The following is a 23,423-nucleotide window of genomic DNA, read 5'->3' as shown; positions in this document are numbered from 1 at the left end:
TTTATCAGAGATGAGAATTGCAACTCCTGCTTTTTTTTGCTCTCCATTTGCTTGGTAAATCTTCCTCCATCCCTTTATTTTGAGCCTTTGTGTATCCTTGCATGTGAGGTGGGTTTCCTGGATACAGCACACTGATGGGTTTTGGCTTTTTATACAATTTACCAGTCTATGTCTTTTGATTGGGGCATTTAGTCCATTTACATTTAGGGTTAATATTGTTATGTGTGAGTTTGCTCCTGTCATTTTGATGCTAGCTGGCTGTTTTGCCCATTGGTTGATGCAGATTCTTCATTGTGTTGCTGCTCTTTACCATTTCATGCGTTTTTGGAGTGGCTGGTGCTGGTTGTTTTTTTCTATGTGTAGTGTCTCGTTCAGGAGCTCTTGTAAAGCTGGTCTGGTGGTGATGAAATCTGTGAGTACTTGCTTGTTCACAAAGGATTTTATTTTTCCTTCACTTATGAAGCTTAGTTTGGCTGGATATGAAATTCTGGGTTGAAAGTTCTTTTCTTTAAGGATGTTGAATATCGGCCCCCACTCTCTTGGCCTGTAGGGTTTCTGCTGAGAGATCTGCTGTGAGTCTGATGGGTTTCCCTTTGTGGGTAACCTGACCTTTCTCTCTGGCTGCCCTTAGTATTTTCTCCTTCATTTCAACCCTGGTGAATCTGATGATTATGTGCCTTGGGGTTGCTCTTCTAGAGGAATATCTTTGTGGTGTTCTCTGTATTTCCTGGACTTGAATATTGGCCTGCCTTGCTAGGTTGGGGAAGTTTTCCTGGATAATATCCTGAAGAGTATTTTCCAGCTTGGATGCATTCTCTTCATCACATTCAGGTACACCTATCAAACATAGATTAGGTCTTTTCACGTAGTCCCATATTTCTTGTTGACTCTGTTCATTCCTTTTTACCTTGTTTTCTCTAATCTTCCCTTCTCGTTTTATTTCATTGAGTTGATCTTCGACTTCTGATATCCTTTCTTCTGCTTGGTCAATTCTGCTGTTGAAACTTGTGCGTGCTTCACGAAGTTCTCCTGTTGTGTTTTTCAGCTCCATCAATTCGCTCATATTCTTCTCTGAGTTGTCCATTCTCGTTAGCATTTCATCAAGTCTTTTTTCAAGGTTCTTAGTTTCTTTGCATTGGGTTAGAACATGTTCTTTTAGCTCACAGAAGTTTCTTATTATCCATTTTCTGAAAGCTGATTCTGTCATTTCATCACACTCATTCTCCGTCCAGTCTTGTTCCCGTGCTGGTGAGGAGTTATGCTGCCTTGTAGGGGGAGAGGTGTTCTGGTTTTGGGTGTTTTCATCCTTTTTGTGCTGGTTTCTTCCCATCCTTGTGGATTTATCCGCCTATTGACTTTGTAGTTGCTGTCTTTATGATTTTGGTAATTTTAAGTCTGCAGCAGCTGAACTCTTAAACCCCCTTTTCTTCCCCCCAAGTGTTCTGGCCCAGGGGGTTAGCGCTTTATGCTTTTCAGCTGTGTTGCTACCGTTTTCCCTGCCCACAAGGTGGCAGTCTAGTCACACTCAGCCTGCAGAGGCTTCGCTGAGCTGTTTTGGGCTCCACCCAGCTTCCGTGTGAGCTTCCCTGCAGTCCTGTGGGTGTAGTTAGAACTGCTTCCGCTATGCTGGCCCACCCCTGTAGTGACAGAGTCTCTGTAGTGATGGGTTGTCTTGGTTACAGAAAATTGCTCCGGGAACTGCAGGGTGTTTCCCGATGGAGGACGCCCCTCCCCCACAGAGCTGGACCATCCCGGGTTCAGCCGTGTTTCCAGAGGGGCCCTGTTTGCCCGGTAATCTCTTGGCTTGCCTCCTTGCCACAGCTCCCCTTGCTGGCCCAGAGGGGACACAGTCTCGTTCACTTTGCTCAAGGAGCCGCTGCTCCCCGCCCCCGGTGCAGGCCGAGCGGCTGCTCTGGTCCAACCAGCGGCGCTGGGAACCCGTGGAGCTTCTCCGCCTGTGAATCCCCTAGTCTGTGGGCAGTTAAAATCCGCTGCCCTGTGTGCCGCTGCATCAGCCGAAGCAGCGGCTCTGAGATTCGTGGCGCTCCCTTGCCTGGGGGTCTCCTGGCTTGGCTCCCTGCTTCAGCTCCCCTTGCTGTCTCAGAGGGAACTCTGTCTCTCTCGCTCTGCATAAGAAGCCACTGCCCTCTGCCCCAGGGTGTAGGCTGAGCGGCCACGCCACTCAAACCAGCGGTGCTGGCGACCCGTGGGGCTTCTCCTCCTGTGAATCTCCTGTTCTGTGGGCAGTAAAATTCCATCTGGAAATGCGGCGTCCACTCACCCTCTGCGCCTTCTCTTGGAGCTGCAATCCCGACTTCCTCCTAAGCGGCCATCTTGGATCGGAAAAAGGACCAATAAATTATATTTTAATTTTCCCTTAGAAATGTGTGAATTTGCTAAATCTGACAAACTCATAATTGCATTTTAGATGCAACTACTTTTGATAGCAAAGTTAATTTGCAAAGATAGCAAATTTTAGCTCTTATCACATTTTTCTTGAAGTCAGTAGAGTTTCATGCTTACCTATATTAGTCAGGGTCCCAGAAGAAAACAGACAGCATACTCAAAGAGTTGAAGTGAAGAAAGTTTAATGATGGAACATTTTACAGAGGCATGAGCAAAGTTAAGATAAAGAACCTAGGGACTAGCAAGAGAGAGAGAGGTTCTTACTACCTACAGACCTGGAGAAGGAAGGTGAGTCAGGATTCTGAACAGAGTCAAGCAAAAGCTAGAGTCTTAGGGACTGGATAAAGACCTTTAATACTTTCTAATCATTGGCTTAACCAAACAAAACCAGCAGAGATCCTAGATGAGGCAGGTATGCCAAGACACAGAGCTGGGTGAAAAGAGCAGATTATGGATCCGAAAGATAAATCAAGGACAACCAGCTCATGTGCCAGAAAGCAGTAATTTCCATTTCTTTCATTAAGGTGAGGGAAAATAAACTTATTTATAAAGAGGTTAATAAAACTATGTTGTGTGCATTTTAGTTTGTTTTCCTTGGTTAGAATCAGAACATATCATAACATGTTTCTTAATTACAGGAATAACTCATATAAATAGTTACTCTTCAAAGGTGTCAAATGCTTTGATTGGAAAGCTTAGAAGGGAAGTGTGACAGTGGGAACAGCAAAAGGAAGAGAAAATACAGAAGGAGGGATTCGAAAAAAAAGAGAAGGAAAAGATAATGAAAAAGCAATTATGACAGACACATCCTCAAGATTACCTATAACCAAAATTATTCATTGGTTCAGGAACAGTTCAAATAAGTTGACAAATAATGGATTCATAACATCTTCATATGAAAAATTAAAAATGAATCCTGCTTGCATTTAAGAATGCCTTACCTTCAAAGTGCTCCGTGGAAGGGATCAGAAGCAACATATTGGACTGTTGTTGTGACCTCAGGGTCATAATCCATTAACTAAATGTAATAATAGGCTTTTAAAATAGCTCATTGGGGTGCTGGGAGTCCTCAGTTCAATACTGTTACATATGTAAACATTTTCAATGCATTCAATTATCTTAGGTTGTAAATGTGTGCTATGTCAAACCTGATTGTTAGAGACAAATCCCAAAATGTGCCAAGTTATAGGTTAGACAACAGCCTTTATTAAGGAAACACACAAGTCAGGAATCAGCAATACACAGTCAAGCAAGGGACCAGAAACTGTTGGGCATGCGGTGGGTCCGGATTTTAACAGAGGGATCCCACCCTATTGTTGGTCTCTCTTATAGGGAACATTGTCAGTAAAGGAACAGACTGCTGGAGATTCAGGCTGTCTGGGTTAGTAATCACTTATCTTCGTTTGTCTGAGAAAGCAGCTGCCTGGCAAAGTCCCTGGGGATTTTGGAACTCAAGGGAAGCTGCAACACCCCATATCCAGGGAAATGAAGCTGCCAGTCTCTCATTGTCCAGACAGACAAACATAAGAAGCACCAGGATCACTTTAAGATAAGTCTTCTCATTGTGTCACATGGTATAATCACTATATTCGCTTCCAAAAATCCAGTGATAGCACTGTCAAAAGCGGAACACTGGAATAAATGGACTTTGGGGTTGATGCGATCTAACATTTCCTACGTACTTAGGTTTTGAAATTATATGATCAACACAAACCTACACACCAGTGATTGTTTCGTTCATTAATAACGTTTCTTTAAAGGTCAAAGTTAATTTTAGTCAGGTTTCCTTTATACAATTTTGCAGATTCCTATTATGTGACTACTTTTTATATAAACTCAATTTATATAACAATGTCCAAATAGAGTCACTCATACCAAAGTTTAGGAAAAAAACAGTGTGCTGAAATTTCGTAAAATTAATTTGAAGGTTGTATCTGACAAGTGTTTTGATGTATATAAGGTTCAGATTATCTTAAATTGCTCCTCTACCAAATGTTTTAGCAGCAATTTAAATATCATTTCTTCCTTCTGTAAAATTTCACTAGGTTGTGCTTTGGCAACACCTCCCTAATTATCAAACAGAGAATTTAATCAGTGTCACTTAGGGACTTCAGTTAAAATTAATTCCACAGTTATTTGTGAGGGTGAGAGATTTTGTAGACTAACCAGGTACAGTATCAGAATTATAATATGCAAGTATTGTATACTTATTCTCAATTTGAAATTGGGTTATATCAATTGTCCATAATCCTTAGAATTCTATGCTTCTTTTATGGAGCACTTTTTTTTTGGAGGGATTAGGGGCAGAGTCTCACTCTGTCACCTAGGCTGGAGTGCAGTGGCATGATCTCCACTCACTGCAACCTCCACCTTTTGGTTCAAGCAATTCTCACGCCTCAGCATCCTGAGTAGCTGGGATTACAGGTACATGCCACCACACCCAGCAATTTTTTTTGTCTTTTTAGTATAGATGGTGTTTCACCATGTTAGCCAGGATGGTCTATATCTCCTGACCTTGTGATCCACCTGCCTCAGTCTCCCAAAGTGCTGGGATTACAGGCATGAGCCACTGCGCCAGCTGAGCATTCTTATATTTATTCTCCCTTGAAAGCCATAGATGCTTAGAAGCCCTCATTTCTCATAAGAGGCATGGCGGTTTGGAAACCCTCATCATTCCCAAACAGCTGACTCTAGAAATGGCTTCTCGCTAGAGTGACTGAGTTATTCATGCACTTGTTAGCACTTCAAAAGAAAAGCAAAAAAGGCTGTTTGTTTTCTGATAGCCAAGAAAAATTTGCATGTGGCTGGATTTGGAGGAATAATCAAAGAGGAACAGCTCAAATCCAAGCTGAGGCCACTAGTCACTCGGGGAAGTTGTTGAAGAGTGGCCCAGATTTTTCAGTATATCCAAAAGGGTAGATTTCTCATTAAGCAGAAGCTTCATCAAACATTACTATGATATGGTTTACATATGAAAAGCTATCTTCTTAACATTCACAAGTTGCTTATGGATTAATTAGCCCATCTGCCACAACAAATGTATTCGCACATCTTTTGCATTGATCACTGAAAAGTGATTGCTTTTTCTTTATCCACTTAAGATTATGCTATCAATATAATGGGAAATAATAAATTTTTAGAAACAAGATAATTATTTTTATATCTCTACAAACATATATGTGTTTATTACAAGCTATCACTTGGATATCTAATCTTTAAGAATATTTGTCTGTGTTGAACTGAATTGATAAGTGCAGGGCTGAGGGGAAGAACTTCTCAGAAAATGGTTTCCTAGGATCAATTTTTCTTGTAGTCTCCTGTCATATGTTTACTTTTAGTTCATTTGAATATATTTCTTATAACTACTTCTAGTTTGATATGATTAATACTACTCTCTCCACTTTTTCTCTCCACTTTTTTCTAATGTGACATTTAGTTTGTCTCTGGACAATTACATGTCACTATTTATCCTAGAATTTCTCTCACTGGCATCGTCCTTCCTCTTTTTTTTTTTTTTTTTTTGCTGTTGCCAATTCTGATGGCCTCTTGTTGCATAACGTGTCTGCTTTTTTCATTTATCTCAAGTCAGGCGGCTTAATCATCATGTCAGAGTCCAGTCTTCCCACTCTGGGACTACTAGCCTCTTATCAAATATCAATCACTCAAATCTTTTCAGTTGTACTCTAGTTGCCCGGTTACAATGGAACCAAATCAGTTTGGGCCACAGCTATCAAAATGCCACAAGTTTTGGCAGTAGAGGAAATTATCACATATACTACTTATGTTTATTATGACACCCTATCCTCTCCATCATCCCATTTAACAACCCTTTTGGAAAAAGGCTCTTTTCCTATGGTATCTTAAATCAAATTGTGATCTTTCTTAAAATCCTTCTGCATGCAAACTCAAATCCCATAACACATGGGTATTCCTTTTTCAGTGATCAAATTACCTTGCATTCCCTTTCCTCAGTTTTGCTCCTAACCATATTCATGCGTTTTTTTTTTTTCTCTCCTGAAAATCAACTTATCTGTATTCCTCTAGCAAAAGACTTTCCCACCTTTTACTGGACACTCAAAAATATTGGATATCTACTCTTAACTACCTATTTTAAATGGGACTCCTTTAATGGAGAGTTTCTTCATCTTTAGTCTCATCTCACAAAACAATTAAGAACTATATGTCATCTGTACAAAACTAAGTTTAAGATTGAGACAAAGGATTAAGAGGGAAGAGGAAAAAAGGAAGGTGGGATTGAGGGAGAGAATATAGTGCTAAAGAAATAGAATAATAAGGATATGGCAGTTTCAAACACCAAATATCTGTTATTGGTTTAAAAACTAATCACTTGAAAAAAGGAAGTTTTGCTGTTACTTGTTAACAAACTTTTTATAGAGGATTAACTGTAGATATTCTTCCAGTATAATTCTCTTTAGCTGCAACCAATGATAATTGAGGAAAGCAATAGCTAGAAAATCGCAATTAAGCTGTTCTTTTTTTTTCTTATGAAAGGCGTAATTTATAAAACGGTGACCTTTTGATAGGCTAACAGTATGTTGATGAATTTCAAGTGAAGTGAAAAAAAAAGTGTTTAGTAGCATCAATGCTTACATTTTCTAAGGGATCATGTGTAGTGGTAGAGCCTTTAAAGGTCATAGACTTCTTTACTTTCAGAGATATTAAATAGCTTATGAAAATAGAGGTCAGCTGCATGATAACTGGAAGAAAAGAGCATTCCCCAATAGGAAAGTCAGATCTTGAGATTACAGGGACTGTCCTTTTCTTTAAGATCATATTTGATTGTTCTTAGAGCAAAGACTGAAATTTGCATATAAGTTTCATGATGATAAATAAATGAATGTATGCATCATATAATCAATAGCCATTGATCTTGCCATATGAATGCTAATATTGTTTGCATATACTAAACATTACAATAATTATTTCACAGCCTAAACTACTTTTCAATAATGTTTATATTTCTGCAAAAAAATTCATACTATTCTGGATTTTACAAAAACAATCCACTTAGCTTATAGTAACACAAATACATAATCATGATCAATAGGAAACTCACTTTTTAAAAATTGTTCTTGCTTCCAAGATCACTAGAGCAAATAAACATTCTGAACATCACGACTAGATTAACATGTAAGGCTGAGTACCTTGTCTTGGGGAAAAAATAGATGAATGGCATTTATCTGTCTACTACCTATTCACACACTTTGTGGATTGTTAGAATTTAATGTGTGACTCGAAGAAACCCTGATCACTAATTTTTCCCTTTAACTTCAGATACTGTATAACGTTACCTCAAAAAAGTAGTCTTATTTCATTCCACCACTATTAGGGGTTCCTCTTGATGCAAGGCTTATAGGAAAACATAACATGTTGACACTGTACCAGTAGATATATTAAACAGTTGATAAGGCTGGGCGCAGTAGCTCACACCTGTAATCTCAGCACTTTGGGACGCTGAGGCAAGTGGATCATGAGGTCAGGAGTTTGAGAGACCAGCCTGGCCAACATAGTAAAACCCTGTGCCTACTAAAAATACAAAAATTACCCGGGCATGATGGTGCGCTTGTAGTCCCAGCTACTCAGGAGGCTGAGGCAGGAGAATCATTTGAACCCTGGAGGCAGATGTTGTGGTGAGCTAAGACCACGCCGCTGCACTTCAGCCTGGGCAACAGAGTGAGACTCCATCTCAAAAATAGATAGATAGATAGATAATTGATAACAGACTGTGTGACTGAGATTAGAAGGAAGGGTATGGGACCCTGTAGGAACAGATCTTCACTAAACTGAGGGGACATCATGAAGCAGGAAGGCTGGGGACAAAAGAGCAATTTTTATCTACAGCATAGATTCTCACAGAGCGGTCTTACCTACCACCTGATAATCTTCCACAATCTGGAATTGACAAATACTGGCCACAATATGAAACATAGGAGATGATACTATTCAACGAAAGGGGCTAGATTTTATGTTGTGCTTTTTCATTCTGGGATTTCTTCTGTCATCTGCTGTCTACATGTCCTCAGGGGAAACAGTAGTGGCCCCAGCCCAAGCACCTGTCATACAGCAGGAGCTAAAGGAATGAGTGTGATGATGCCCATAGATGTCTCATGTCCACATACTCTTATGTGCCCCAAGTCAGATATTCCAAGATGTATCAGTGAAAACTCAGTGATAAATTTTCCAGTTTAGTTCATGGAGAGAAGAATCAGAGAGTGAATGCAAAGATCAGTGAACGTGTTCACACTGGTAAATACCTAGTCAAATCTCTACCTGGGGTTTCTTACTAGTGATTCAAGAGCAAGAACTGAACTGGGACATATTTTGCTGGTGAAGAAGCTAAATTGCTCATTTTTTGAAGGCACATTAACTCTTTCAGGGTCCATTGAGTAAATTAGCTCCTCCAGGTCATTAAGCCTGTCTCTACATGACGTGATGATTTCAACCTGGCATTGTGTCATTTACCCCAAAACACCCCACACATGCTCTGAGCACACACATATTCCTTGTCTACTCAGGGAGAGAGAATGTGCTCATTTGAACATCAGCAGTTTCTCTACAACTGCAACTCAGTGACTTCTTTTTTAGACACCCAGGGATCTCTAAGGGTTTGCTGGTGCGTAACAGTTATCAGTGCCTCGCCAACAGGCGGGTGGCTTAGTTAGCTGTCTAGAAATGGTATAATTTCAGGGATATTGGGCACAGTTGTGCCACAAGATAGGTCTTCAGATTTGCAAAAGCCAGCATTATTGATTCATTTGGGAGGAGAGTCATAAAGCTCTTTCAAGATTTTAGAGTCTTTTATTAAAACACAACTTCCACTAAAAGGCTGTGTTGTTAGGACTTAGTTTAGGGAATAAATTGAGAACTATTTGAGAATGGTCTATACTGCCTCCCACAAGGGTGTTAGGGAAAGTGTGTAGGTGTTTTGGGAGGCACGAAGGTTGAGAAACACTCCTGGCCCTTAGTAAGCAGGCATAGGAGAGTACCACAGAAAGAATAATTTTTCTCTTCCAAATTCCAGTGGTTTCTTCCCTGTTGAGAAGCAATGACTGAGGACAAAGGCAGACTTCACCTCTTTCTCTGTAATGTCCAGGGCTCCTTTGGAGAGTCATGAATTGGCATAAATTAAAACACATGAGTATCCAGAGGGACATAGTATACCCATTCAGAGGAATTCTAGAGCGGTGCTTCTTTCAAAGAATATAAATATAAAGCTGAATCTTGTGAGTATTCCAATTCTGATTCAGTAGGTCCAGGGTAGGGTCAGGGATTCTGCATTTCTAATCATCTCTCATGTGATGCTGATGTTGCTGGTTCATAGACCACACTTTGAACAGTGAGGATTTAGGATAAAATGCATGTGGGCAATAACATGGTCTTGGATTAAAACATTATGAATATGGAGGAAATTTGACAAAATCTTAAAAAATTGGATTTCAGGCAAATAAGACCTTGATTAAATATTGAAAATCTCACCGAGAGATTGACAGATCATGAAAAAGTAGTATATACTTAACATTTCTATCTATCTGAAGATTTCAGTGACCCTTTACTGAAGCAGAGGTGTTACTTAAATTTTTAAATCTTTACTAATGGTTCTGCTGTTTTACTAGTTAACCAGCTCCAGATACTTTATAAACAACTGCAGAAGTAATTGTTGTTATAATCTCAGGTACTTTGTCATGTTGGTAAAGACCTCAGTAAATATCAATGTCTGATTAAATATTCCATTACCAAATTCATATCAGAGCTGGTTGAAAGCTTTCTCCCTACCTTTTATTAATCTATCACAACAGCCTCTCTGATCTTTCCTCTGAGATGAACAATGTCCTTATATGTTTGTAGGTCAATGGGAAGGATCTTTCAAAGGCCACTCATGAAGAGGCAGTGGAAGCTTTTCGAAATGCCAAGGAGCCCATTGTGGTGCAGGTGTTAAGGCGAACACCTCTGAGTAGACCGGCCTATGGGACGGCCCCAGAAGTGCAGCTCATGAATGCCAGCACTCAGACGGACATCACCTTCGAACACATCATGGCCCTGGCCAAGCTTCGGCCATCTACCCCTCCAGTGCCAGACATCTGTCCATTCCTGCTCTCAGACAGGTATTTTTCTGTCATTTCTTCCAAAGCCCTGTTGGTTTCCATTTGTCATGTAAAGTAGTTGTTGGAAAGAAGCAGTTTCCCTAGCAGGTTGACAGTTACAGAGACAGGTTTCCCAGCTCTGTTTGGAAAATGTCTCCACTGTTTCTATATATGCAGTTAGTTCTCAGCGGTCCCTGCCAGCTACTCTCCCTGACCCACATGGCTGCTTCACCTGGGTAATCATACTTGCGAGGTGCCATGAACATTTCTGGCTCTGATTAGTTCATCTTCGTATTACTAGCTGTCAAAAGCCTCATGCTACTTACGAACACCGGTCAGGGAAATCGCTTTTCTCACCAAAGCTGCCAAAAACCTTATTAAGACTCATGTGGAAGTGGCATGTTGGCACCACATTCTCCTCTGTGGGCCACCTCTCTCTCTTCCTGGTATTTCTCTTCTTTAAAGAGAAGCTAGGAAATTGATTTAATTAAAATGCAATTCTCCAAAGAAAGCAATTACCCAATATATTGAGATATAAACAAAGGATCTTGGCTGTCAGAGAGTAAGTATAGTGCTATCAAATAAAGAGCTATTCAAGGAATACTTCCTCTTGATTTTTGCGTAATTTAAAGGAAGCCAGAGAGATTTTATTCAATTATCCTACTTGCACAGTTTTAGAAGTGTGTTTGCCCAGTTCATTGTGTTCTGTGAGCTTTCTAGTAAATATTCAGAGTTTGCAAGAGCAATGGTCTCTTTAGGCTGCATTTTCATCACCTACTCCGATCTGTTCTTTACTTTGTGAAGAACATAGATCTGATTCGTGCCACTTTCCTGCCCTTTGATAGCTGGCTCCCATAAGCCGGTTTCAGTGGGTCACAGATGTACAATTGAATCACCTGGGAACTTTAGAAGCTATACCTGAATCACTCGAGAATTCTTAGAGTAAGTCTTAGGCATCAGAATTTTTCAAAACTCCCCCTAATATATTCTAATGTGCAGAAAGCTTTTGAAAACCACTCCTTGAGACTTCAGATTCAGAAGGGCAGGGGATCTGTTTGTCTTGGGTATTGCTTTATTCATTCATCATTACCTTTTAAATAGCACTTTGTGTCAGACAAATTGAATGTGTCAGGCATTGGAACTAGATGCCGGGCATAAAACTATGAACAAAAATAAAGTCACTACCTTCTAGAGTTCATATTTAGAGGGGGAGTTGAACAAAAAGCAGGCAAACAAATATATTTATTAATACAGCCTAAAACATAGTAGCCATCCAATAAATACCTCCTTGAATGCATAATAATAGCTAGCTTGTATTAGCTAACTTAACATGCTTTCAGTGTTATTCCAAAAGTTTTGCATTTATTGGAGTCATTTCGTTTTATGAAGGAGTGCATTATATTATCAACATCCTATGTCTAAGATGAAGGAACAGATATTAAATAACATGGACAAGATCACAGAGCAAAAAAGTGACAGGGCCAGGCTTCTAGGCCTAAGAGGTCTGACCCCAATACCTACTCCCTTAGCCAGTGCATCATGCTCTTCTTCCTAGGTCCTGCAGACCTTAGCTTAGAGACAATCTTTTATAGAAAACCTCCTAGGGCTGCAGTGGGTCCACCCCTACCATATGCTCCCAAGGCTCCTATATTTTCCCTTAATTATTGCACTGTATTAAAATTCCCACTTTGCTGCTTTCCCCAGTTAATAGGGCAGAATTGGATTTTGTGCACCAATGTCTTTCTAGCACTTGGCCTGGCATCTGGTAGGCACTGAATAAATGTTGAGTGAATAAAGTGTTCCTTCCTTCTTACTATCTGAAAGGCAAGGTAAACACGTCAGATGTCCAAAGCAGCAGGCTTCAATGTTTCAACAGCCCAAATGAGCTGTACGGAGCCAGTTCAGATATAAGCAAGGAGATTTATCTGGCAGACACCAGGCATGGTGCTGCCTGCATTACTTTTACCATTCTGGCCTACACTAGTGAGCGGTGCATGGAACTGACAGCCATAGATGGCAGTGAGGAAAGGCTGGTAGAATATTTACGCTGACTATAGTATGAGGGCATGAGGACGGGTCTCTTGCTTTCAGCAAGGGAGCAGGGAACTAATTAATACTGCTATCTCCAAGTTTTCAATAAGGTCCACACTGGCAGGGCTTAGAGGTCTTATCTACTACAACTTGTTAATTGTATTTAGGCTTTTTAAGTGTCTTTTAGATATAGAAAAGGCCTTATGCCCTTTGCTGTTAAACTGTGCTTATATGTAGTCTTTATATCAGAACATAATAAATTGAATGACGCATTTACAAACTATTTAAAATATTTCCTAAAAGTTAAAATACATAAAAGCCATGTGCCCATGTGCTATGCCTTATATCCTCTCATTTCCTTAATTTAATCTGCCCTCTCTGTCACGGAGAATTTTCAAAAGGGATTATGAAATCTTGCATCTTATAGGAGTTTCCAGTGGTTGGTCACCATGAATGCTCTTTAACATTTGTGTATATGTCCTTGATCACAGAGGGGAAAATGTGTGTTATGAGGGAGAATGAGAAAGGTGGTATCTTAAGAAAGAGAGGAGGGAACAATGTGAGCACATTTTAGAATCTGAAAATATGTAAAAATATGTGCTTTTGAAAATGGTTTTCAAAAAATAGTTCCCAGCTGTGGATTATGAAATCAGTAGTGCTTTATGACAAATTCCCCTCTTTAGTAGACTGCAGTCTCAAATGCCACACACACACGTGTGGAGCTTGTCACATTTGGTGGGATGGAAGCAGGCCAGAAAGTATCAATAAAGCACCATGGACTGTCAGAGATTTCGCATCAGTCTCTCCACAGAATACAGCTCGGACCACGGGCCCTTATTCCTAGCATTCTCTCAGAAAGTGCAAATTGATGGACTTCAGGTAGAGGGAGAACGAAAAGCGATTGCTTTTTCTGAGCTGTAGTTTATTTAAAGACTAGATCACTACAGGTCTTATTCCAAAGTAGAGCAAACTAAAGTGAAATTCTAAAATCAGTTTTAATCTTGAAAACAACCCTTTTAATCTATTCCTATCGTATTGCTACATTCCCCTTAGCTGCCATTCTCTGCATCCAATGGGGCATGAATTTTATGAGGACAATGAGTATATTTCCAGCTTACCTGCTGATGCAGACAGAACAGAGGACTTTGAATATGAGGTAAGATCATTTTCACACCACTTCACATTTCTTTATGAAGTTCTGGTTGAGGGGTTTTGCATAACAAAGAAATTAATTTATTACAGTGAGCAATATCTTATCTATTATATATCTAGAATAAGATCTTTCAAATACTATTTGTTTTACCTATGTGGCTCTAGCGTTTTAAGTATATTGGAAAATATTTTTATAGTATAAGCTTAAATATAATTTGCTCACATTTTTGTTGCTTTTTAATAATATTACAATAGGTACTTTTAAAAAATTTGTTCTGTAATATATGTGGACTTCCAAGTAGAGTTTGAAAAATAAATTATATTTAAAACCAAGATTTTACTCGCTATTTTCATTTGTTATATAATATTCTAATTTTCATTGATAAACTAGATTTTATTATATTCTTTGGAAATGAAATATTCTCTTTGTGCCTATGGCATGTACTCTAAATATCCATTTCATGGACTTCCTAGAAATAGAGATGGCCTTGTGCCCTTGTTGTTAAACCATATTTATTCTAAACATTGTCTAACATTAGGATTTCTGTACTGTGATACATAACAATTCAAAAATTCCATCTGTTAATTATTAAAAGCTCTCACAAAAGTTAAAGAATTTATCCTAATATTTCCTCTGCTTCTGCAGCCTGTACATCTTTGAAAGGTTTCAGCCTACTCTGACATTTAAAAATGAAATAGATTAAGGAAGTAAAGAAGCTTTGGTCAACAGGCAGAGAACTCATGATTACCTGCCCTTTTAATGCTTCACGTGATGTTATACAAGTTCAGCGAAGTGTTTCTTCCACTTTACAAGCAGGAAATCCTGAAATCTCTTCCCTTAGGAGGATCTGAAATCAAATAAGGAAACTCACCTAAAGCAAATAGACATTTGTTTGAAATCTTCTCCCCACAAAAGTCATTGCTGGGGATTATAGAAATCATTATTTCTTTGCAGCCAAAATTTAGAAGGTTGTGAAATGATACCTGGTAACTGAGTAGGTGGTTTTGTCATTCTTGTGTTGTTCATGTTAAATTTTTATCTTAAGTTGATTGAAAAGTTTTATTTTCTAAATCTACTCAACCCTTGGCATACATTGCAGTATCCATTGCTTTGACTGTTCACATAAAATAAATTATAAAATGAGTGACTTATCCAGATAATTCAAGAGTCTTACGTTTTCCTTTTAGTTAATGAATACTTTGGGTTTGGGGACTGGAATTATCTAGATCACTTCAACTTTTTATTTGGATAATGCCCTAAAGCTTTATTAAAATAAGTCTGTGCTGGGGAGGGCATAGGAGAAAGACTTGTTTAGGCTAAGCGAGTTAACAGTAAAAGTCCTTTTAATTAATTAGCCTGTCATTGAAATATTATAATACAGACAGATTTCCTTACATTTCTATGGAGCTTACTGTAGCTGAACCACATCCTCTTTTCTGACCAATATTAATCCCCAGCAGAAGCCAGTATCAGGATGATGTCAGCGAATTCTCAGACAAGCTCTCTGTAGCCTGTAATCTCAACTAATCACAACATCATAGTCATTAATTTGCTGTCAGCTGTTATTCTGTTGCCATAGGCCCCTTTCTGAGTGACTGAAATAAAGAATATTCCTGTGAAATTCAAATAAGGAAGGAGTTGCTATGACAGTTTTCAGTCATTAGAAAGGATGCATTTGAGAACAACATACATGGTTAAAGGTGGTAGTGAAGGCACAGGAGAATACCTCCAGAAAAAATTACCGGATTCAGGAGAGAATAATGGTTCTGCCCAGTACTCCTCAGTCTGTTACCCTTACGTGACACACACATAGAGTGGCACGTCCTGTCCCTTGTGGCTGCAAGGGATGCAAAATCTGGTCAGTCCACTGCCATCATTGGAGCCTATGGTGGACATCATTAGGCTCATTCAGTGAAGAGATTTAGAAATGCTAATTCTGTCTTTGTTTTGCACTTTTACTGCTGCACCTAGAAGCAGACTGATTTGATGTTTCCGTGCCCAGCTGAGATGACCCTACCTCCTCTAAGAGCTTCATCATAACCCTATAGCTCTAGAAATGGCATGGCTAAGCACCTTAAGAAAGTACCAGTTTGTGTCGCTGAGAGAATATTACAGGGAACTAGGTCTAATGGCCAAGAAGAAGGCAACAGCTCAGAAAGAGACATACTCATTCCTCTTCAACCTAAACATGAGCACGACCAGGCTATTCAGGAAGTAGAAAGAAGACTGCTTTTTCATCTGCTTTCATTCATTTGTATCATAAATACTTAATGAGTACTTAAAATGTACCAGGCAGTTATCTAAGCATGGGATTAGGAAGCTCTTGCCCCAGTGGAAGGAGGTTCTAGGAGAAGAAGGTCAACAATAAACAAACAAGTAAAGACATCTTCTATTCCATGGTGAGAAGTACTAATGGAGAACAGTAAGAGTAGTGTTGGACAGGATGTTACTGTCTTATACAGGGTCATCATGGAGTCTTCTGTCACAAGAGAACTAAAGAATATAAGCGACCTAGCCGTGTGAAAGGAGATTTTCAGAAAGAAGGCGGGGCAGGTGCCCAGGGCCTGAACCAGGAGCATGCTGGGGTGGACGAGGAGTAGCAAAGAGGCCAGTGAGAGAGTGGAAGGGGTGAAGTCAGAGAGAGGTGAGGGCATATCTTGTGGAGCTTTGGTTTTGACTATGATATAGGAAGTTGCTTTGACTATGAGATGGGAAGTTGCTGGAACACAGGAACATAACAGGATCACTCCAGCTGCTGGGCTGAGACTGACAGGAAGGAAGCAAAGTCAGCTGAGAGGGCGTGGAGAATTGGATCTGGACGGTGATGGTGGATGGAGTGTGACATAGACTAGGAAGCATCCACCCCAACCTGGAGGACTCTGCCACAGAGCTTTAATATAGTTCATGCTGTGGCAATTTTCTTCTGACATTTTAAGAGCAAAATGTTACAGGTCAGAGTGAAGCACACCTTCTGGCATCCACTGGAACAAAAATAATATATCCACACTTTAAAAGAAATATAGTACATAGTATATAGTATAGTATATAGACTATATAATATATAGAATTTCTGAACTTGCTAAAATACAAACTATGTGACTATTTAGGTGCCTTTTTAAAGACCTACTTACTATAGACTCAGTGAACCAAAGCAGATCTGTATATCTTGTGAGTACATATATACAGACTTTTAGTGCATGGATTAACCCAATAGACCAAAACAGAGCTGACTATCTTGTAAATACATATTTAGGCACTTTTTAACATGCAGATTATTTCATTGAGAGACTGTAACAGCTCCCTTCAGAGCCCTGGTGGACAAGCAAATGCTCCTTTAGAGATATTGTAGTCAGTGTGCCCGTGTTATAGTGACTCCAGTGTGTTAGGAACCTCTATGGAAATTTAATGACACCCATATCTCACCATGACCTATCACCACTTTTCCTAAGAAAAATATTTGACTGGGCTTAAAATTTCCCCATAGTGCTTCAGAAAAGTCTCGGAGGACCAGTCTGTATTAAAAGACTCACAGCTTGAAATTTGTTCTCTTTAAAAAATGATGGCACTTATTCTCTAATTAAAAATGATTAATGAATTTAATTTTATTTTTGAGAAAAAAAAATAAACGTATAAAAATTTAAACAATACACCCATCATAAGAGTTAGGGTGTTCCATGCCACTGGAATTTCACTAAGGATTAAGCTTCTCTTCTTTTTAGTTTCAACTTTGTTCATTTTTCCCCCCCTGGAGCCAGCCAAAGGTTGAAATAAATCATAAATAGCCCTTAGCAAGTCAGAGGCAGATCTCAAATCCAGCCTCTACTAGAAATAATTTAAAGGGAAAGGTTTTGAGAAACATAGAGATCTTTTTGCCCGGTTCCTAATAAAGACATGTTTGCAACTGCCTGAGTGCATTTGCCATTAACTCTCAAAAGTCAATGCTAATGCTGATAGAGGGGTTAGAAACCAGTACATGCAAAATTGAGATAGTATAAAACATCACGTTAGTCAACATAAGCAACAATTCTGTGCCTGCAGATTTTTATCACTTAGAAATACTGCTTGAAATCATTTTTACTTCTCCCTCAAAGATCAGGCAAAGAAATATACAACACGGCTGAAATAAGTACCCTTTATGTGTCCAATATCACAAAAATATAAGCAAAAAAATTTTAGAAGTTTGCTTGAAGAGGTACTAAAAGTGGAAAAGAGAGGATAAATATGTCAGAGTTCTATGTACATGTTAACTGAAAACCAAACTTGGGCCAGTGTCTATAAATAGGAGTGAGCATTTAGCATATTAATTAGCTTCCTCTTGGCAATCCTTATGCAAAGCATAAGCAAACCCGTGTGCTGTGGTGAGAAGTGTCGTTTTGCAAAATGTATTTCCTGGAGCTGGATCCCTGCAAATAGTTGCTGAATATTTGTGAGACTTTAAGTGTGTAATCTCTCTTTTACATAAAGAAAAGGGAATCATGAATCGGGGATTTTCATTCAAGAAAAGTAACAAGAAGATAATTTTTAACTAGATTTCATCATATTTTTTGAGCAACTTCATGATTTGTGAAGGCAAAATTTAGACAAAAAAAAAAAAAAGTCCCTAGTATGCCTGTTTAGAGCTATATGGATCTTAAGGCTCCGAGGGCAGCGGCTTCATCTGCCATGCTTATCATTGCATCACAGGGCCCGTTTCACAGTGGGTGCTCAATGCAGATTTCCTCAAGGAATAAATGAGGGTTCCCATTGCTGTCTGCATGGACCAACTTCTGAGCCACCTAGTCCCTTTCCTCTTTTCCATACAAAGGGAAGTGGAAAAGAACTTGGGACCACTGTCCAGTTATAATAAATGCCCTCTCCCTTTCCAGCAGATATTTGTTCTTGGAGCAGGAGTTTCAATCCTAATGCCATTTTTGTCTCAAAACCTTCTAAGGAAAGGGCAAAGATGGCGAAAAATAGGGAGAAATAAGCCATGTAGTAGAAAGTTAATGGTCTCCGTGGAAATGTATCTTTACTGGCCACCTTATAAAGTCATAGAATCTCATACTTGGTATAAATTTGGCATGTTCTCTAATCCGTGCTTGTAGCCCCCTTATTACTTCTGGACCAAGGACTCAATCAGCATATGTGAGAAACACTACGAGGAACGGGGAACTAAGTGCCTCCCCGACTAGCCAATCGTGGCTCTCTCCATCTCTGATCTTGAGAGAGGCAAACCTATCAAAGAGTTTGAAAGCCAATGATGGAAGAGACATGTTGGGTATGAAACATAATTGATAAAGAGACCATATAGTATCTGTATGTTGCAGTAGATCAATGAGAAAATCGTGTATAGCATGTAAAAGGGTAGAATATTTAGATTGTTTAATTCACTGAATGTCTTCCACTAGTCCCTTTTCTTCCGCTTGTTAGTCACATTTTAGAATTATTAATGAAATGGCTAAAATAATTTTATACCACTTACTACTGGGGCAGTAAAATCGTCCATTAAAAAAAAATCACCTTCATAAGTGCCGTTCCTTCGGGAAATTTACTCAATTGAAAACTGATCTGGATGGAGTGTGAAATATTTTTATGACCTGAGCATTAAAGATAAGAAGGTATTCTGTCAGTCTGGAGATGGTTCACTGAGGTGCCTATTAATGACACCACCATTTTCTCAAATATGTCAGATGAGAATCTTAATCATGGAGGCCAAACCAATGAGTCATCATATATCAGAGTTAGTGTCACAGATTCTCCGTGACGTGTTTCTCCTTATCACCACTGTCTTCCCTTTGTTTCCAACATTGTTCTACCTTTACGCTAGTTTTTGCTCTCCTGTGGCCCGTCCCTAATCCTGAGCTCTGCAGGCCATCCTATCCACCACTGCCAGATCAAACCTTTTCAAATGTGCCTCTCATTGGTTTGCTCCTTTTTTTCTCATCTTGTATGACTCTGTTCCTTGAATTAACTAAAATCCTTTGCCTGGCATGGAGGGTCTTGGAACTCTGACACCACCCCACCTTTTCAGCATCTTGGGATCAAACTCTGCAGCACACCAATTCTCAGAGGAAGCCGTGTGCTTTCCTTTCATTGTGCCTTTGCTCATGCACTGCTGTGCCTCTGAGATGCTTTTGTGACAATCTTTGCTACCGTTCAAAGACAGAGTCAAGCATCACGTCAAAGACAGAGTCAGGCATCAACGCGTAGAAGCATTCCATGATGGCCTCCCACCATGTACCACAGTCTTTCCCACCACTGAACTCCCACACCACATTCTGTAAACATTTTCTGTTCTTTAGATTATGCCCAAAACTATAATCATTTATGTACTTGTCTTTTCTTCTAAATGGGTTGTCTTTATAACAGAAGTGACCGCTTGTAATTATCTTCTTCACCAGGAGGGCCCAGCATAGGACCTGGCACACAGTAATATTCGTGTGATGAGTGAATCCCTCAGTAGTATTCGTGTGATGAGTGAATAAATTGTGGATCATTGCTGCTACTATTCTTATTTTATAAGTCTCCAAAATAAGTACGAAGTGTTAAATTAGGGGAGAGGAAAAGAAGGCTGATGGAGAATAACAATTTGAAGTAAAGTAAGAAAGTATTTTTTCATAGGATGTCACTTTATCTATTAATTTGAGGAAATGGATTTGAGTGTATACCTGAGCCAGATTGTAAAGTAAAGAAATTGAGTTTTTTATTGTTTCTGTTTTACCAAAGAACATATGTGTATTTTACCACAAATTCATAAGCTGGTGAACCCTGGTAAATAGACATGCTAATTTCTGTAGTTAGAGAATGATTGGGGTTCAGGCCTGTTAGAATAACTATACACCCTGGTTTTCCCTAAACAGTCTTGGTGTATGGCTCATTATGAATAGCAGCTTTTTTTTTTTTTTAACTTTTGCAAGTATCCTAGTAAGAAAATACGTTATGTGGTTGTTCTATGTTTATACTTGTTGAACTTTAATTGAGACTAATACTTCATAAAATCACATGTTGTATGATCCTAACATTCCAAGCAGAATTTCTTAAATTGAATACTGAAGTTTATTAAATTGCATGATTTCCCTAAATTGTGAGATTTTTATTTTCCTGTCAGTCTTGCTTGAAGAGTGACTAGAAAAAAAATGCCACAAAGTTGGCAACAGTTATCAAAGTTATTATAATTCTCTCAGATTTCTTACTGAATTAAATAAGATTAGTATTGCTATTAATTTGTTTCTGTAATTTCATAAAACAAATACGAAGCAAATCTGTATTGTGCCTCACTGATTGTGACAACACTAAACCTTATTTCCTGAGAAAATAATGAAAAGCGAATTGAATCTTCCAAGTTGGTTATTAAACCAGGTACCATAGGCACATTTATTTTACCAGGCATGTAAATATAAATGAAGATTCCTTATACTACATGTATGACTTTTATCAAAATGCTGACATTCAATTTTTGATTGAAGATACTTATGATACATATTCAGAAGATTTCCTTGCATTACTTAAAGGTGTTTGTGATAGGTTGTGTTTAAGGTGCATATTTGCATATCAATTCATATTTTCCAGTGACTTCTATTCTGCTTCCAAAGACTATTTTCATAGTGGCAGAAATAGAAGAGCTGTCATTTCTAATATAAAGCAAAATTTGTGTTAAAGATTTTAATGTTGTTTTCAGAGGCAATATAATATAGTGGAAGGAAATCAGACCAGAAGTCTAGATCTCTCTTGAATGAATCATGTTCCACCTGTGTGCTCCATGGGAACAACAAGTGTTGACTGTGGAGTGACTGGTCTGCATCTATTTCTAGAATGTAACTCACATAAGCAAAGTGAGACAAATTCATGGTCAAATCCTTAAACATTTTTACAAGTATTTTAACAGTTTAAACATACCAACCCACATTTTATTTCAGTTCTTACAGAGAAAGCCCACACACTCACGTGGCCTCACACTGGTCTGTGTCTAGTACCATGTCTCAGTTGGTATCAAGTAGCACCCCTCTCCATATTATCTCTGACTTTGGCTTTAGCGTTCAGAGCAAGTTAGCTCATATGCATTTACCAATTTGAAATGGAAGATGCAGTCTGTAAAAATCTAGAAAATAAATTACTTCATTTACATATAATACATATTTTTAAATTTAAAAATACAAAAAATAATCCTCTTTTGAAACTTTTCTTCACTATATCATATTGTCTCTGAAATGAATGAATGGAATCCCTAAAGGTGATGTGTTTTATATTAGGATTACAGTTCTCCTTCTCCTTCAAGGTCATAAGCTATTGGTAGTACTCTGGTTTCTGGTTACATGCTGCATTTACCAACATTCACTGTCTATTACATAATCCAGTTCAATGTAATTGAATATAAATAAAAGAGAACTAGTACAGATGTATAATAAATCTGATCTATGCATTTGAGGTCCAAAATACAATTTTTAAATATGGTGGCAATTGTACCACCTAAGATAATGACAGTTAATATTTTGTGTGTGTTTTTGTCTTCTATCTACACTGTATGAGTGTAATTTTGCCATTTTGGGGAAATTTAAAATTTTTCCAACTTTTATTTAAATCATTAGAGCTAAAGTTAACTGCTTTATGCATAACTCTTTGTCTGCATTTCAGAGTTATCTCCCTAAGAAAATTTTCCCAAAGTAAAATTACTGTATCAATGCACAAGAATAGTTTATAACACTTCAGATAAATATTCATTGAAAAATTGCTGTCCAAGAAAAGATGTTTTAATTTATGTTCTTACAGGCAATATATGAGAGTAGCATCATTAGTATTAAGTGCGCTTGTTTCCTTTATTATTATATAAACTTTATTTAAAACACATTTTAAAAGGAGCTTGACTGGAGGCCAGGAGTTTGAGAGCAGTCTGGGCTATGTAGTGAGACCCTGTATCTATAAAAAAATTAAATAATTAACTGGGCATGATGGCATCTGAGGTCCCAGCTAGTCAAGAGACTGAGGTGGGAGGATTATTGATCCCAGGAGTTAAAGGCTACTGAGCTATGCTCACACCACTGCACTCCAGCCGGGGTGACAAAGCAAGACCCTCAACTCTATATAAATAAAAGCTTTGGAATAAATACTCAGTTTATGGAAATAATATAGTTTCATCATCATAGTAAATGGGCTTAACATTATAATTAGTATTTAATGTATACCTACTTCCATGTCAACCATATATTCAAATATAGGTCCACGAGCATAAGGTTGAACAAAAAGATAAGTTTTAAGAGATTTGAATTTTCAAAGATGAAGGGCATTTTAAATGAAATCAGGAAATGCCTCCTAAATTCAGCGTGCTTCTGCCCCAAATCTGCTTGTTCTTCTATCCTCTGTCTTAACAGTGCCCTTAGCTGCACAATTCTAAGAGTTACGGTGTTCTGAGCATTTACCGTGTTGCCAGGCTCTCAGCTGTGTGCTTTAGAGATCACCTCTAATTCTTAAAACAAACTTGCTCTCTAGGTAAAGTGGCACAGACCAGAAAGCTGAGAGCAGCCCTGATTCCTTCCTGCTCCTCACCTCCAACATCCACGAAATGCTCTCAGTTGAGCCTGGTGCACCTTCACAGCCAGGCCCTACCCCATCCCTCTAAAGCAGTCGCCTCCTCACGTCTTCCTGCTCTTAGTCTCTGCCACCACCATCTCTTTCTTACTATTAATGATCATGTCACCCCTTTGCTGAAAATTCTTCAGTAATTCTTCGTTGTTTCTACCAATGCTCCTCAGAGCTTT

General features: G+C 38.7%; 1 protein-coding gene across 2 annotated transcripts in view; it reads left to right on the top strand.

Moving 5' to 3' along the window:
* PDZRN4 (PDZ domain containing ring finger 4) overlaps nt 1-23,423 on the top strand; it is a 400,259-nt gene that overhangs the window by 318,667 nt on the left and 58,169 nt on the right. For both annotated transcript variants that reach the window (XM_012465629.2, XM_012465630.2), the window contains 2 exons: nt 10,273-10,529; nt 13,593-13,695. In XM_012465629.2, the coding sequence (XP_012321052.2) occupies nt 10,273-10,529; nt 13,593-13,695 (360 nt within the window). The remainder of the gene's footprint in view (nt 1-10,272; nt 10,530-13,592; nt 13,696-23,423) is intronic.

The sequence above is a fragment of the Aotus nancymaae genome, unplaced genomic scaffold (assembly GCF_030222135.1).
Source record: "Aotus nancymaae isolate 86718 unplaced genomic scaffold, 86718_ANA_hifiasm-v0.15.2.pri h1tg000092l, whole genome shotgun sequence".
Classification (NCBI taxonomy): Eukaryota; Metazoa; Chordata; class Mammalia; order Primates; family Aotidae; genus Aotus; species Aotus nancymaae.
This window is presented reverse-complemented; position numbering and strand designations above follow the sequence as displayed.